The following is a 16,820-nucleotide window of genomic DNA, read 5'->3' on the forward strand; positions in this document are numbered from 1 at the left end:
CCCACAACTTCAGTGTCCATATGTGACCACGTGCTTTCTCACTGGTTTGTGGGTTAACAGACTGTAAGAAGTGTCATGGATACTCATGACCCCTACATCTTCAGCAGGAAGTGTGTGACAATAAGGGAACACCCGCTCCAAGAAAAGGGGATGTGTTCTTGCAGCCTGCACTTCCTGTGGCAGGGAGTGGGAGGTTGCACAAGTAATCATGTGAACATGTGTGTATGTAGGGGTTAGAGCTTTTGGGAATTAGTTACGTAAGGAGGTTTAGAAATTTTTAAGTGTTTATTAGTATTTTGTGTCTGGTATTGTGTTTTATCTGTTGGACTGATGATACGGAGCCTGAATATACAGGTCATGGTTTGTCAGTTAGTTACATGTCATGAATAAATTTGTAACTGCTTAGATCCATCCTGATTAGATTTAAACCCTATGAACTGAGTATATTTTCCTTCTGACAGGTTTGCACCCTCTGCATTCTCCATACTGATCAGCTGAAGTCAGCTTCCCACCTATATGTGCAAAAGCAAGTATACTTTAAAGCAATAACAAATACAATGCATTCTCATTTTTGGGCATCTGTGGTTCAGTTCAGTTCTGTTCTCCTGCATGATGGAACCTTTTAAAATGTCACTTGAGAATCTCTCACTGCACTGTCAGTCTGGTAGCTAGTGCCTCCTAGTAGCTCATACCTTCTACCACAATACCAGCAAGCATATGTATGGACCATCTTTCCAATGCAACAGAGCTGTTGGATGATTCGACCCTGCCTGCAGCCTGTTGTGCACAAAAAAACATACTTAGAGGATATTTTCTACACACAATTTAGGCTTGTCCTCATCTGTAACCAGTTTTGTGCCCTGGTCTTTTGAGACTTCAGCCAATAAGCTTGTGCTGTTGCATTTAGTTATCCTATTCTTTCTTCAGTGCATCCATGCATGTCTCTTCACAGGTAGAAACTAGCTGATACACAGCAAAGGCTGTGTACACACTCCAGTCCATTCAAAATACAATGAGATCCAGTAGGGATTCTTTATGCTTAGGGATATCCTTAGGGACACTTTATCCTGCAGGGTTTTGAATCAAGTTGCCTTGTGCAGTACTAGAACAACCACGTATGGCTGTACCTTTCATAGTTGTGACCAAGTAAAACTTCACGATCTGTAATGCACAGGGATTCTGGCACTGTCTAGTGATCCCTTCTGAGCTCCAGCTCCAGGTCATATGCAATCCCTCCACTCATAAGCAATTAGTTAAAAACTGTTGGCAAGTTCTTTGTTGTGCTCTGGGTTACTGGGCTCTGTCTTCACATGGGGACTTGCCCAGACTGACTCACAATTATGATTTCCTGCCATTTTTTGACTTTGTTTTGCAGGACATTTTGAGTGGGTTTAGCCCTTTGCTAACAAATACCAACAGCCTAGGCATTTTCACACACATACTCACTCACCAGGGAAGAACAAACACCAAAGAGGTAAGGCCAGTAGTATGTCCTGTGAAACTGCTTGAATATGTGCAAAAGGAGGTTGCCTGAGCTGGGATGATACTACTTTTCATCTGTTTTCATTTGTCTCTGTGAGTTTCTGTGTTGCAACAAGCATCTTGTGAAATGTCCTGGCAGAGAAATTATGAAAATTCCCCCATCTCCATGTGCTGTGGGGAATACCCAGGATATGGCTTTTTCTGCACACTGAATTAGAGACTGTGAAGGCTCCTCACTGGTGTGGGAGCTGCCCCAGTGCAGTCTTCTGTGCAGGAGGAAGTCTATATTCGTGGCCAGTATTGGTAATGTGGACTCTTGGTGAAGAGTGATACTGGGATAAAGATAATGAATCACCGAGGAAGAGTCAGTGCTGGAACTGCAGGTAACTACAAAGCCTTCCTTTCTGTCCTCCTGTAGAAGAAGGAAAAGGTCAGGGAAAACACAGGGCTGGAATAGATAGTGGGCATGGTATAGTGACTTGCTTCATAATAGGAGAAGGGGCTTAGGACAAGAGCAAAGAAACAGCTGAGGGAACTGGGGAGTGCCTGGGCTGGGAGAATGACCTTTTTCCCAGAGACAAGGGGAATGAAAGTCCAGGCAGACTATGGTCTGCCATCCCCTTCCGTGTTTTTTCTGTAAATTATGGGACCGAAGAGTGCTATCCTACTATTGTTATCCAGGTAAAACTATCTGCATCAAGCTAAGTACAAGTTACTTCTCCCATCTCTGGTGTCTCTAAGGAGAGCCAAGAGAGGGCTCTCCCAAGAGCTTCAAAGTGCCCGTTCCCCCTGTGGAAACAATCTGTTCTTTTTGTCTGCCTCTGCAAACACTGAGCTGGACAGTCACTCCTTTGAGTGACTATACACTACTGCATAAAAGGTCTTGAGGGATAGAGCCAAAATAAAGGTAGCTGAAAGAAAGAAGGTGAAAGAGAGGTGAGGAGGAGGGACATATGGAAAGAGCATTCAGTGAAAGACAGGAGTAATGGAGGGCCACAAGGATGATGTGTTGAGGAGAAAGGAGGTGTCACAGGACAAAGAAAGGAGGAGTGTAGTTTGGGAAAAGTACAGGCAGGGCTTGTGATTAAAAGTGAAATAAAAGAGCAGCTTCAGGGCAGGCCCCATGTTGCCCTACTCTGTGGGTCTGAGCCACTGCTAATGACAGCAGGACCTGGTTACAGCACATGTGGGGCTCCCCAGTCCTTGGAACAAGGGTACCAGCATGTTGTTGTGGTACAGAGCCACCTGCGTTATGCTGCCACTGACTCTGGGCTGGGGGATTCCCACTCTTGCCTTTTGTTTTTCAGCCCCAGCAGACAAGAGAAGCTGCTCCTGGCTGAACCCCTGGTTCTTCCTTGTTTCTGTCCTTGCTGTCAAAATTGCCTTTGTAACTGTCTGCCTTGGTGGGTTCCAGAATCTCGTAATTCCCCTGGGACAAAGGGAGCAGTTGACTGCCTTTTTCAGCTGGAAAAAAAATACCCTAGTCTCTGTGCCAGCTGACAAATGCCCTTTGCCAGAACAGCCTGTTCTGCTGCCCCTCTCCCTCCTCTGCCCTCTTAGGGAGTAGGGTCCCTTCCACAGCTAAGGTTCATTCCCTGGCAGGGCCTTCGTACTGCTCTTCTCACTTTCCCACCTGCCTGAATAAAGCCAGTCCTGGATGAAGCTAGTCAGTTTCTCCCCTCCCGCCAAGAGCTGAGAAGTCTCTTTAGTGTCAGAGGGCATCTGAGTAGGTTCCCCGAAGGCTGACTCTTGGATATTGGTTCCCCTGACCTGGCCTCTCAAAACTCCCTGTGACAATTTTGCAGCCAAGGAGCCAGTGTGATCTCTTTGGAAATACTGGTACCAGGCTGCCCATACTTTAGCAGGGTGGGGGTGGATCCACCAAAATGCTCCAGCCGCATACCACACACACTACCTGGGCCAACCAAAAGGGAAATCCTTTGCTTGTACTGTCCTGGAATATCATATTGCTCTGGGATGACTCTTCTGTGCCTCTTCTTAACAACCTTGGGTGAGGCCTTGACACTCAACAGTCCTACCCGTTCTTGATAAGGGTTAAATTGGTGCTCTAAAGCTGCAACACCCAGTAAGATTAAGAGGGAATGTATATTAATATCCCACCTTTATTAAGCTTATCCCATGACTTCTTTGACCCTTTCCTGACCCCATCCTTGAAGGATGTCTAAGCTGGGAAAATGAGTCTCTCAGCCAGCAGAGGTAAGAGAAGCTCATCTGATTAATGCCTGTTCAAAGGAGGGAGTGACCGGTAGTGGGAGAAACAGCCTGCTGTTTCTCATCTGCTTGTTTGATACAGATTTTGGAGCTTGTTAACGTAACAGAGTCTCTGTGGGGGCTCTAAGCTAGATGGAGGAGGAGGAAAGGATGACAGTGGTGCTTTCTTTCTCTTTTCTCTCTTCCCAGTTGTTTTCCTTCAAGGAAGCTATGGCCAGTACAAGACACTGCTCCAGAATGCTAGAGTGGCGCTGCATCCCCACCATAGCTGCAGGCAAAAGTGAGTGATGCTAAGAGCCTCAGAAGCAACACCAAGAACCTCACCAAAATTTACTCTGGTGGCAGTCAGCCCTTGAGATCAGGAATGTGGTTGTCATCCAGAGCTGGATTCTTTTAAGGAAGGAAGCTGGAAAGTAGAGGAGAGAGAATGTTGTATTGCACAATTTTACTTAGGATGCTATGAAAACATGTTCTGGGCCAGTGGAAGAGGGTGGGTTGTTCCCGACCTACCTTTGACTACCCTTCCTACTTTTCCCCTCTCACTAGCCCTCACACACCCCTTGACTGCTAGTCCAGTTCACTAATCTAGCTGAAAGTGCTTCATGCTTTTGTAAAGGGCTGGTTCAGTCCAGCTCTACTCCCTGTGCTGGCTCACTGCCTGTCCACACAAGCATCACGGTCAATGCAAGGGACAGGGTAGGAGGATGTTGTTATGCAGTTTAGAGTAGCTGGAGAGCTGGGCTGCAATCACACATTAAGTGATGCCAATGGCAAGTGCTAGAATTCCTGCAGTGCAAATTCCCAAACTCAGTTCAGAAATCTGTTCTCTCTTTTGCACTGCATTCAGAAACAGATTGCAGTTTGCACAGAGGCTAACACATACACCTGAGCTAGCTGTTCAGACTCCCTTTACAGTCCACGTTAAAAAGGTGTTGGCAGGTATAAAATAGGCATGGTCCACCTATTCTTATGGTGAACCCATAAAGCCAGACAAGCTGTGTTCTACACATGCTCAATTTGCTGTTCCCTGTAAAAAACCCCTGCCTTGCTCCACAAGGCACAAGCACGTTCACTCAACAGCAGACAGACCCTCCCAACGAACACTCTTAAGAATTCAGAAGAAATTGTCCAGCACTGCTTATTCATGTGGAAAAACTTTAGCTTTCATTGTGGAATTAGGAATAGATGGAAAAGTTTTGCAGAGTACATGATGGCTACAGGCCATCCTCCAGCAGTTCAGTGAAAGGTCAGGGTGGGCAACACAGAGACAGAGATCTTCAAGTTCCTTAGAGTGCTTGAACTTGATTTTGCATATTTTCTGATGCTCTCTGGTGCCATGGTCTCTCTTTCTACAAAGGTACATAATGGTACACCTTGAGTGGGTCTCAATATATAAGAGCAGAGGTAGGTTAATAAAAGTTTTGCTAGCTGTTCCACTCACTGGACTCTACTCCATCCATTTGGTGCCAAGAATGGGATGTGAGATTCTGGGCTGTGCAGACAGCTCTTGAAGGGCACAGGGTTATCTGTGCTTCCTTGCTGTGGGTGAGCTGGAGCATTGGCTTGACCAGGGCATTGTCACCGCATGCAACCTGCTGAATAGCTCCTGACTGGGAAATGCAAGAATAGAGTCCATGTGAGGTCTGAGATCCAGAGCAAGCACCTAAGGTAGCACATACAAAGGTGTATTTGTTTGTTGACTTTATTGGATGAACTTTTTGGCCTGATATATTCTATACAGAGATATATTCAGAGTAAAATATATACAGCTCATAGATATAGATATATAGCCTCAAAGCATGTAGTCTCATGTTTTAAGATAATATATCTGTGGTCTTTTAATCTGTCATGTGATTTCTGGCTATAAAACAGATCTCTAGGAAAACATGGCTAGCATAAGGAACTGCCTGTGGTGGCAGCAAGGCTGTCAGAGCAGTTTACTGTACATGTCTGTCAGTCCGCATGAGCTGAGAGCTAAACACTTGGACAACACCTCTCTGATGGAATTGTTCCCAGGGGAGCATAAGCCAACTAATTCCCATCTCACTTTCTCAGGAAGGGTAAGGCAGAAGCTGTATCTCTCACTAAAGAGGTGACAGAGTGACAGATAGAACAGATAGAGAAATGGAAAGGCACTTTAGGCAGGGGTCTTTTGGCAGGAACCTGTCACAACCTGGAAGAGAGCGTTTACCTCTGTGCAGGTTAAAAGTGTGGTTCAAATACCTCCCCTAACACTGGGACCCAACACTGAGCTCACTAAGATGAAGGACAGCACATCTTGTTCAAAAGCAGGATTTTTTACCCCACAGAGGAGAGCGGGACGTGCTGCCCAAAGGACTGGAAACAATTTCAAGAAAAGTGCTATTACCTGTCAGATGATAAAATATCCTGGGCTGAGAGTGTGCAGAACTGCACTGGGATGGGCTCCCACCTGGTGGTGATCAACAGCGAAGCAGAGCAGGTGTGTGCAGGGCTGAGAGGGGACACAGCAGCTAGAGACACAGTGCCAGGCCCCGGAGGGGACTCAGCGCTCCCTTGCTCCTGCAGGGGAGGTGGGATGTCGTTTCTGCATCCCTTCAGCACTGGCTCCCCTCTGCCACCAGCCCCACCCCACAGGGGCTCCTGCCGCCTCCCTCTGCTCAGTCCAGCCACCTCATGGACATTGTGCTTTTTCCAGGAATTCCTATTCAACTTGGCAAAAGGCGTATTTACTAATGCCTATGAAACAAAATACTACATAGGCTTAACTGCTTACGAAAATGGGCAATGGCAGTGGGTGGATTGGACTCCATATAGGAAGGCAGACACGTGAGTATCCCAGGGGAGTGAGGAAGATCCTGCAGTTCACATCCCTCAGCCCAAGTGACACTGTGTAAGGCAGGTGTGATTAGGGACGAGGGGTCTTTGTCCCTAACTGCACTATAAGTCAGAAAACTTGACTCGTTTTCTAGTAAAAAGGTGTTACTAGTCTTTGCTTTGCCAGAGCTCCTGATCTCCATTACAGTAATCTTCCCCTTTCTCTTCCACAACTGTTTGAGGTGACTTCACTCCTGCTGTCATGCATCCCTGTGCATTCCCAATAGAGGAACTTTCTTTTACAGGTTCTGGAAACCTGGGGAACCCCATTTACTCTTTGCAGAAAAATGTGCTGCAATTCACATCAAGGGAAACACAGATTCCAGCACTTATAGTAACTGGAATAATATCATTTGCTTCACAAGTTGCTATCGAATTTGTGAACTGGCAGTCAGATTTGTCTGAGGAAGGAAACTCCACTTTGGATGAAGGACCTGAAGGAGTATCCTTGAGAAACAGCAGCTCATGAAAGAGCTGATGAAAAGCTCGTCTGAATCCACACAAATGTTTTATCTTTCAGTGTAGGATGAGGAAGCCTGCCACAGAATTGCAGCTCTAAAGGACCTCAATTCCCAGCCTGTGCCCCTGCATCTCTTTCCAAGCTAAAGATCAATGCTGGATGAAGTCGCTCAGGCTGATATCAAGGACCTACTGTGCCCCTTTTCAGTATCCTACTTCATAGATGGGTGCCCTGATCCTCCAGTACTTTCCTTGACTCCAGGACCAGTTGATATCTTAATGATGAGGAAAAGGCCCTCTGTCTGTTTCATGAAAGGATACTGGTCCAACAAATCACTGGAGCAGAATTTGAAAGAGCATTCAGTGGAGTGTGCTTGGCCCACCTCTGAAGGGAACAATTATTTATGGATTATCTTCAATGTTAGTTTCTTCCTTCAGCATATTTTGTGTTGATAAGATAAAAAAAATATCAATACATTAATTCTGCTTTTTGCATGAGGCTGTCTTCTGAGCAACAAGTCCCAGGCCCTTGCCAACCCAGCCTCTCTGCGGTGGATTTAACTTTTCAGTGTTTTTAGCACCTAGGGTGAGAATATTACTGTGAGTGTGCTGGACTAGCCAGAAACAGGAACAACCAAACATATGAGAAAGGCTGTGAACCCTTTTGGAGAATCATGTGTGAGGGAAGCAACAGAGCAGACTGTGTAGTGGTCAATGCCACAACTCTTTGCCCAGGATGCAGCAGAAAGGAGATGGATTTTGGAGATTCTGCTGAGACACGTGGCAGGATTAAGCGTGGCAATGAAGGGAAAAGCAAGCCATCAAATACCACATGAAGGATAAAAGCCAGAGTCTCCCCAGGAGGGATTTCTAATGTGAGAAGAGGGTAGAAGATCCCTACCAGAGGCATCACTGCAAATCAGACACATAATCTTGAGCAAGTGCTCTGCTTCCCCCAGGTTCCCCAAACCTCTGTGTGTATATTCCTCCCTTTTCATCAATGAAATCCATACACCCTGAAGAGCTGGGAGTTTCTGGTTTAGGGCTAAAAATACACCCTGAAAAATCAGTTCTGGGTGGGTTTTTTTTATTCATCAAAAAATATGAGCACAATTTTGTGTCATTTCCACTTGAAGCAATGTATTTCCCAGGTTACTATTTTAGCCATTGGACCAAAACCTTGACTGTTGCAAGGTCTTGGTCTCCTGTTTTTTACAGTTGCTGGGATCTTTTTACAGCAGAGAAAACTTTGTCATCCTGTCCAATAAGATAACAAACAAAAACAGTGCAATGGATGACTTCTTTTGATTTCCTAGAACTCAGTTCTGGAAACCACAGCAGCAGGGTTTTGAGGAAGAAAATGGGGCAGATAAGACACAGAGAGTGATCAATGTTTTACAGGTTTTAGAGGCAGCTGCAGTTCTGGCTGCTGAGAGGAGGTATGGGACAGAGCAAAACTCTCACCAGAAGACTGGTTTGCAAGAAAATGTAACTTGCTAGAAACAGTGTCCATGCCCCAAATTCAGAACACAAAGTTTTTCTTGAGGTGTCTTGACGAAAGAGGGATCTTGAGAGATGATACTGGGTTTGCCTGCAGAAGGCTGAAGGGAAGTTCCTGATCCCGGCTCCCTGCAAGCATGCACACACATATACATGCATCCCCAAGTACAAACTCATTCTTTTACATTAGTTTTACAATACAGTAAATGAAGGTAGACAGAAGAATTGGTCCCTGTCCCTGCTTTGTGCAGCCATTGTTGAAGTGCAAGTGGTAAAACTCTGAGCAAGAGTTTCAGTCATGTCTGAGTGAAGCCAATGCCCTTGACTAGTCCCCCCCAATAGCAGCACTCATGGTTTAGGTGGCAATGGACTCCATATACAGTAGGTGTTTGCACAGGTGTAGAATAATACAAAAGCCTTCCTCTTAATGTATTCCTCTTTAATACAGATTTATCTGAAAGAGGTACTTTTCTCCAACATATGAGAAACAGGCATTATGACTCAAGTCTGTCTTGGTTCAGGAGGCAACAGATGTCATAGCAAGAGGCAGACTTAAAGATATACAGTCAGGTATAGCACTTTTAAAAAGCTTCAGAAAGACAATCCCTGCATGTTGAACTAGGAAGTTGGGCAGAAAGGACAAAAATTTTATCAGATTAGCATACTTCATGATGCATCTGTAGTCCTTGTTTTCAGGTGGGCATCCTGGCCACATCACACCTGCCTGTCAGAAAAAGACCTGGATGCTCACCACTCCTTGGCACATTACCTTTGGAAAGGAGCTCAGGTCTGAGGGTAGGGAAGGAGCCACTGTGACATTTCATGTCTAAGAATATATACACTGAAGACATGGTCTGACTGCAGCAAAAAAATTATGTTCTGGTTCAAACCTGAGCTAGCTTCTGGTTTTCCTCAAGAAACCATGTGATACCCAGCCTTTGAGATGCTGTCATCAGCTGGAAAGAATATCAGAAGAGCTGTATTGGAAGGACTGCCTGGGAATACACTTCATTCTCTCGCATATTGTATCTTTCTGCAGAGGAGAGCACAGTCAGTTCTTCCCACTCCTTCAATCCTACTCTGCAAGTCACTTTGAAATTTCCCAGTGGCAACCTTGTTGTCAGGCAGGTGGTGGTCTGCCCTGCTGGTTTTGTCCCACAGTTCAGATAGCAGCCTAGGTAGAAAGGGTTGTTTTTTTCCCTTCTGCTGCAGGCAAGCACTATGTCCATCAGCAAGAGATGGAAAGAAAATGCCACGCATCACTGAGGAGAGAGAGAGGGGGAAGCAAGACATTTTCAGAAAACGTGATAAAAATGTGTATCCTGTATGAGCTGGTGCAGAAGAAGACATTGATTGTGCCCATGGACAGCTTTAGGCAGGAGAAGGCAAGACCAGTGCAGGTACTGTCATCTGGCTTGTAGGATCACGTGGAAGAAGAGTGGTGGTGCAGGGTCTCTTGCACTAACAGTGTATTAACCCACTTTAAAAATTCCCTGTTGCCTTGGAGAGCACTTGCATATGCTGGCTTACCTTTCTTCTCCCTGTTCTGTCAGCTGATTCTTCTTTATAGGATACACCTGACTGTCTTTAATAAATTATGATCCTTCCCAAGCCAAGTGAAGAAATAAAGTGCAATGTATGTGTTTTTCATGACAGCCACTGTTTTTTTTTTTGAGGACTTTTCTACAAATTTTTCTTCCATGGGCCTCTGATATTTTTTATACAAAGCAGGGATTTTCCTCCCTACTCTTTCTCCTCTTTCTCACTTTTTCTCTCTTTTATCTTACCCCATTTTTTCCATGCTCCCTTACAACATTTATTCCTCTACTTTTTTATGTTTCTTTGTACTCCTGCTGTCTCTCATACTGTTTCCCCTTTTATTTCTTTTTTTTCTTTTAATTTGGTTTCCTTTTACCTTTTCTTGCTAGACCATGGATGAGGATCATACAATGTTGTTTTGAGAACTAAAAGAGAAAAATGTCATTTAAAGGAGTTCTGACAGAGGAAACACATCTGTTCTGGCTTTTAAAAGTTTATAAGAAAAGAGGAAAGCGGAGATTATTGAATATGTGGAAATTACTATTCCTAGATAAACTGATAATGAAAAGTAACACTCAACCAAAAACTTTATTCTACAGTGATTTGCTTTAATGGTACATAGGATTTAACCATTTTTCCCTTGCTCCAAACTACTCCTATAGCTCTCAGAGGCCTGGGTAGGCGCCCACAGAATCATTTAATAGATATACCCTTAGCAGATGTCAGAAGACAGTTCCTGCTGCAAAGACCTTGTGGTCTAAATGCAAAAAAAAGAAAGTAAAGGAGATGAAAAATAATGGACAACTGAACTGAAACTGCTATTTCTGAGCTGTAAATTAGTGAGTGTCATAAGGGAACCACTCTCTTGCGAAAGGGCTTGTGTTAGGTAAGATGAGCTTCTTACTCAACTGGAGTTCAGTACACCAGGAATAATGATTTGTACCATGTTGCAGTATGCTACAGAAAGTAATCACCACTCTGATAACTCACCCTCCTGAGCCACTGACACCTTCTGAGCAAGTCACAGATCAGGGAATAGGATGTCCCCACAATGGTGGGCAGCAGTGCCCAGCAGAGGGTCTGTCTGTTTTGACCCCCTTTGCGTTAGTCTGTTTTTCCTGTGCAAAAGAGGTCTTACGGTGCATCCCTGAACAGAGCACCCCTGCTGTGTCCCTTTCTTGGTAGCTTGAATTGAGTAGTGAGTTGATTTGGAACCTCCTGTTGGCTGTAAAAATCCTCCTTGTACAATAGGTGTGTGAGCTCACTTGTGGCAGGCTGGCCACATTTGCTGTGTAACTTCTTAATGCCAAATTGTTGTCCGGCTAAAGTCAGGATTGGATGAGCTAATATGGATATTATCATGGCAGCGGCCTGGCCACACTACTTCAGAATTGCTGGGGATTTCTGCTGCATGGTATGTCTGCATACATCTTGAAAGGTCCATTATCTGGTACAAAGTAGAAGGACTAGGCTAGTAATAGCTTTAAGTCCCAATGTTTGCATTGCAACCAAACACGACAGCAGAGGAGAGAAACAATGAGCATACTGCTAATGCACTTGCACCTTCTTGCAGGGGCATTGTTGTAACTCTGTTGTGATATTGGTTTAGGAATTTTCCATTTCCACCCTGGCATCTCATTCCCACCTTTGTTCTGCAGTTAGCTGCCCATTCCTTATACTGATACAAGTGTCTACTGTGCTGTATTGTGTTTTGGATTAAAACCCAAAAAATCTGGGTCTAAGACCACTGCTCTTTCCTCTTTCTTTCTTTTTTTTTTTTATGGAGAAGAAAAATAATTCTCATTCTTCTCACAAATCACTTTCATGAAACACTGAAATCAGTACCACCACCACACAATGAACCGTGCTGAGAGAGGAAGCAATCAGCTGGTGAGAATGGTGGGAAGACATTTCCTCTCTTAAGCGCTCTCTGCACAGGCAGGAAATTATCCTGTAGCGTTGCCACTGATTTGCTGAAAGGAGCACAGACAGGGCTAAAAATGCCTGGCCCAGGTTTTACAGAATAAAAGAAACTGGAAGAAAGGCACTGGTGAGATGCTGAGCCCAACATAAACAGGTCAATCAACAGGTGAAGGGTTAACACTTTCATAGCTGCAAACATGTTTGTTTCCAGTTTCTGCCACTTCAAATGAAGTGTGGCCAGCTGGTCGAGGGAGGTGATTCTGCCCTTCTACTCCGCTCTGGTGGGTTCCAACCTTAAGTACTGAGTCCAGCTCTAGAGCCCCCAACATGGAAAGGACAAGGAACTGTTGGAGCGGGTCCAGAGGAGGGACACAAAAATGATCCGAGGGCTGGAGCACTTCTCCTACAAGGACAGGCTGAGAGAGTTGGGGTTGTTCAGCCTGGAGAAGAGAAGGCTGAGGGGAGACCTTATTGTGGCCTTTCAGTACTTAAAGGGGGACTACAGGAAGGATGGAGACAACCTCTTTAGCAAGGCCTGTTGTGACAGGACAAGGGGTAATGGCTTTAAACTAAAGTAGGGTAGATTTAGACTGGATATAAGGAAAAAAATTTTTACAATGAGGGTGGTGAAACACTGGCACAGGTTGCCTAGAGAGTTTGTGGAGGCCCAATCCCTAGAGACATTCAAGGTCAGGTTGGAGGGGGCTCTGAGCAACCTGACTGAGTTTAAGATGTCCCTGCTCACTGCAGGGGGGTTGGACTAGTTGACCTCAAAATGTCCCTTCCAGCCAAAAGCATTCTATGATTCTGTGATTTGACCTTCCTCTTTAGATTGCAAGCTTGAGACATATTTGGTCCGAGAGAGTATATTCAAGAGACTATTGATTAACCAACACACTACTAAGAAATGAATAAATCAATTAAATGACCAATAAAGTAATTAACTCCTTTCATCAATTTACAGGTCTATGATTTCTCACAGCTACTTCCAATTATGCAGCTACAGTTTATCCCTCAAACACAAGCAGTACTGGGTTGCACTTCTGCTGCCCTTTCCTCTATCATCCCACATCACTTAGTTTTAGGATGGAGTCCTATCCCACCTTACTCCACCCTCCCACATCTAGTCTTTCAGATACAGACCTGATGGAGCGGTCAGTGGGTTGTCAAAGGGGGATCCCTCCAATGTTCTCCTGGATTTGGGTCCCAGGATCAGGTTCACTCAGGTGTGAAGGATCTAGAGAGGAAAAGAGACAGGAATAAGTTAAGATCTGCCCTAGAGGTTAAGGAAAAAATGTTTCAAGCTCTTGGTTTTGCAAACCAAGTTGGATTCTGAGCTCAGCTGCCAAAGGCCATTGTGTGGTATCCAGCAAGGACCAGCCAAAAACCAGTACCAGACACAGCAGCAGTATCAGACTACTGTGGAAGGAGTATGTGAATTAAGCACTCTTTCATCTAGAAGAGGATCTCTTGGTCATGCAGCCAAGTGATATGCAGTCATATATCTCAAAGCAGCCATGAAGGTCTGATCTGAGTGGACTTTGGCCAAGGAATCCTGAGGATTGGCAAGTTTAAGTGCCAAAGCAATGCAGTTGCTTTGGAAGACAGTTGCTGTGTATGGTGCTTTCTTATCTATAGTTTCTGTAGTGTAAGAGTGCAGTATGAAACTGACCTGCCATTTAGTACCTTTGATGAATCATAGAGTACTTTAGGTAGGATTGCACACCTGAAGGTTGTTAGTCCTACCTACTGCTAGCAGCAGGGCTATCTTCAAGGCTACATAAAGTTGCTTACATCCTTTTCATGTTGAGTTTGGACAGTCTCAAGGATGGAGATCCCACATGTTCCTCTGGCCACATGTTCCAGTGCCACACCACTCTCAGGGAAGAATTTGGGTTTCTTACCTGATCCAGCTTTGTCTTGCACCAATACATGAAACTGCTGCTCTTCACCATACTGATGTGGTGGAATGCAAGGGAAGTGTGGGTTAGTAAGCTTATGAAGAAATACTATGCACAGCCTGTACCTTCTCAGCTCACTTTAGATTGAGCCATCAATACATATTTCCAGAGTGTCCCAATCTGCTTACCATTTTATAAAAAAGGAAATTAAAAAAAAATCTCTTCCTCTCTCCTCCCCAAGCAGATGTAGAAGAAATCCTCTGCAGATGACCAATTACAGTTCAAGGGTTATTTTCATCCACCTCAGAAAATCAGTTATTTCAGCCTTTTGCAGTGCCAGTTGCTCAGTGGCTCCAAACTGGAACCACTAGACAAAGCCATTTCCAGCTGTGGGCAATTATAAGGCCCAATGACCTGAGATAAAACTAAATTTAATTTCCAGCCTAAAATGAAATGGTAGGATCCTTCCAGCTCTTCCAACAAGGTCTGGGAGCCTCTGGTGGAAGAGAGATATATTTCTTGGCTGGAAGAGAAAAAGGAGTGGGGGCACTGTCACAGCTATGTGAGGGGCCCAGAGCTAGAACAGCAGGTAGTCTGGAAGGCAGAGGTTTCTTGGATCACAACAAGCAGGAAGGCAGCTGTTTGCAAGGTCCTTTGGCCAAAGGGCTGGCCTGCCTTCCTCCTAAGCAGGAGTCTGCTGCCTCAGAGCCCTGCCTGGAGCATGGCAGCCAGGGCTGCCCTCTCAAAGCTGCAGGATGCCTGTGATTTTGTGCAGCTTGCTGAGAGATGGGGAGGAGATGACAGGGCCTGAGTGGGATATACCTGACAGGTGCCATGCAGGGGGCTGCCAGGAGACAGGAAGAATATGAAGGTTGCTGGGAGAGGGCTTGTATGATCAGCAGCTATGGTTGGGGAGAGATGGGGAAGGGAGGCAGGGGTGGAAGCAGCTGACCAGGATGTGCAGGGTGGAAAGGACCCCCTTTGTGAAGGAAACACATCCTCCTCCTGCCAAGAGGAGAGGGACAAGGACTTCTTTTTGTTCCCTTCACCCCTGCTCAGCTATCAGGGAAAGTACCAATCAGCCCTGGGCCATAAGCCTGTCCCACGGGACAGTGGCCAGTCATGGCAGGCTGCTGGTGCAGCTCAGGTGGTCTCTGGGACTGCTGGACATTTGTGCTGCACAGGGAACAGCTGCAAGCTTGTGTCACAGAAGCTGTAATGCAGAGAGCTTCACCCACAGCCCTGAGGAGACAGCTTTTCAAAGCTGCAGCAGCAAAATGCTGATTACCCCAAAGAAGTCTCACCTGCTCAGCAGAAACTTTGTTCTCCTGCTCAGAAAGTTGCACCTATGCCACACAGAAATATGCACAGCAATCACGAGTTTTCATGGTCAGGTCCTACATGACTACACCTGTAGCAGACACATTTTCCTTGGAGGCTTTCTACCCCAGTGGGTGCAGTACCCGTGGATCAGCTGCTCACTGGGCTAGGCTGGCTGAGAGACACTGTGAGGCCTTTGCATCTGACAAACCGAGACAGAATTGAGCTGGCTTAGAGGAAGGCAGGCTGGACAAAATTCCTGAGTAGAGCCTATGAGGCAGGCTTTTGCTTCCTTGTTGACCTTTTTCAGATTCATTATAAGATAGTAGAAACTACTGCTGTCCCCAGCTGGAAACATGTACATTGCCACTGGGGCCAAAGCAATTAACAGAAGTTTCACCCTTCTTTGCCTAAAAGCTGAATCTTTGCTTTCACAGAGGTTTGCAGACAAGAGGAGCTACTCCCTTATTCCTATTTCAAGAAACCTGTTGGATTCACAGCATTTACACAGAAGATGCAAAGTTTAGCAGTATGGGTCTCATTTGCCCTGGATTATCTCTCAAGAAAAATCTGTGTCCAAGCAATTTCCAGAACATGTTTCAATACTCATAAGAAGTCTCTACACAGTAGGTTGGCCACCATCCACTGCCACATCTTAAATGTTTGAAATTTGCTTAAAGAATAATGCTTGTTTCTTGACTTCAAGGTACTGAACCAAGCCACCTCAGCCTCTCTTCTTTTGGCATAATAAGAGCCAGGATTCAGGGTTTCCCTAGGTCCTCTCTCATCAGATTCCCTCAATAGAGCCAGGGTGATTCCTCTTGCTGTAGCCCCACACCCAGGAGATGAAACAAAGCCTTCACAGATGTTTTTCCAGAGTGTCACAAATGTGACAGGCTCTCAAGGAAAAGCAGGCAATTCCTGTTTCCATTCTGGTATATTATTCCTTTCACAAACACAAGAAATCTTTCCTGTCTGTGTGATTAAGTACCTCTAGGTACCAGCCTCTGCAAGAGGGAAATGTCCTTATGTCAGAAGGGAACTATTAAACTTCTCTTTCCCCTACCTACCAGTCATGTCATTGCCAATTTCCAAGCCATTGGGTAGCTCCAGCCCATACAGCATAGGAATCAGTATAGATTGTCTTAGCTCTAGCTTCAAAAGGTCTTGTAACAGCTAGTAACTCAGGTCATTGTGTGGAACCTTTTATTTCCTTGGTTAACTCTGCTTTCCTGATTGCTGAAATGGCTGCAGCTTTACTAAACCAAACATGCTCTTAGTCACATGGTTTAATTTAGGTAGTCCTGTGAGAAGCAGGGAGTTGGGACTCAATGATACTTAAGGGTCCCTTCCAACTTGAGATACTCTATGATATTGCAAGACTGTAGCTGTAGCTGGAGGGGTGGGAAGAGTCTCAGAATCACACAGGAAAGTTTGTCCTGAGAGGAGTGGATACTTTCTCCCAACACAGTCTTTGCTGTGGCAGTAGAAAGACTTCATTCCAAGTAAAGATCATGATCTCTTTCACACATGCATCAGCATCCAGCTGCACACATGCCCAACATCATCTTCAGCCCTGCTTTTCTCTGGTGTGCTTTGACAAATGGT

The 16,820-nt window shown here is 45.2% G+C and overlaps 1 protein-coding gene across 1 annotated transcript; it reads left to right on the forward strand.

Annotated features, from left to right (window-relative positions):
* The first annotated feature begins 1,828 nt into the window (after positions 1-1,828).
* Positions 1,829-6,975, forward strand: LOC142052165 (C-type lectin domain family 4 member E-like). The gene is given in 7 exon segments (XM_075081968.1): positions 1,829-1,865; positions 2,790-2,885; positions 3,904-3,955; positions 3,957-3,994; positions 6,024-6,175; positions 6,392-6,522; positions 6,816-6,975. Coding segments are annotated over 7 exon segments (666 nt in total).
* Positions 6,976-16,820: the final 9,845 nt, after the last annotated feature.

This window comes from Phalacrocorax aristotelis, chromosome 1, assembly GCF_949628215.1.
Source record: "Phalacrocorax aristotelis chromosome 1, bGulAri2.1, whole genome shotgun sequence".
Lineage (NCBI taxonomy): Eukaryota > Metazoa > Chordata > Aves > Suliformes > Phalacrocoracidae > Phalacrocorax > Phalacrocorax aristotelis.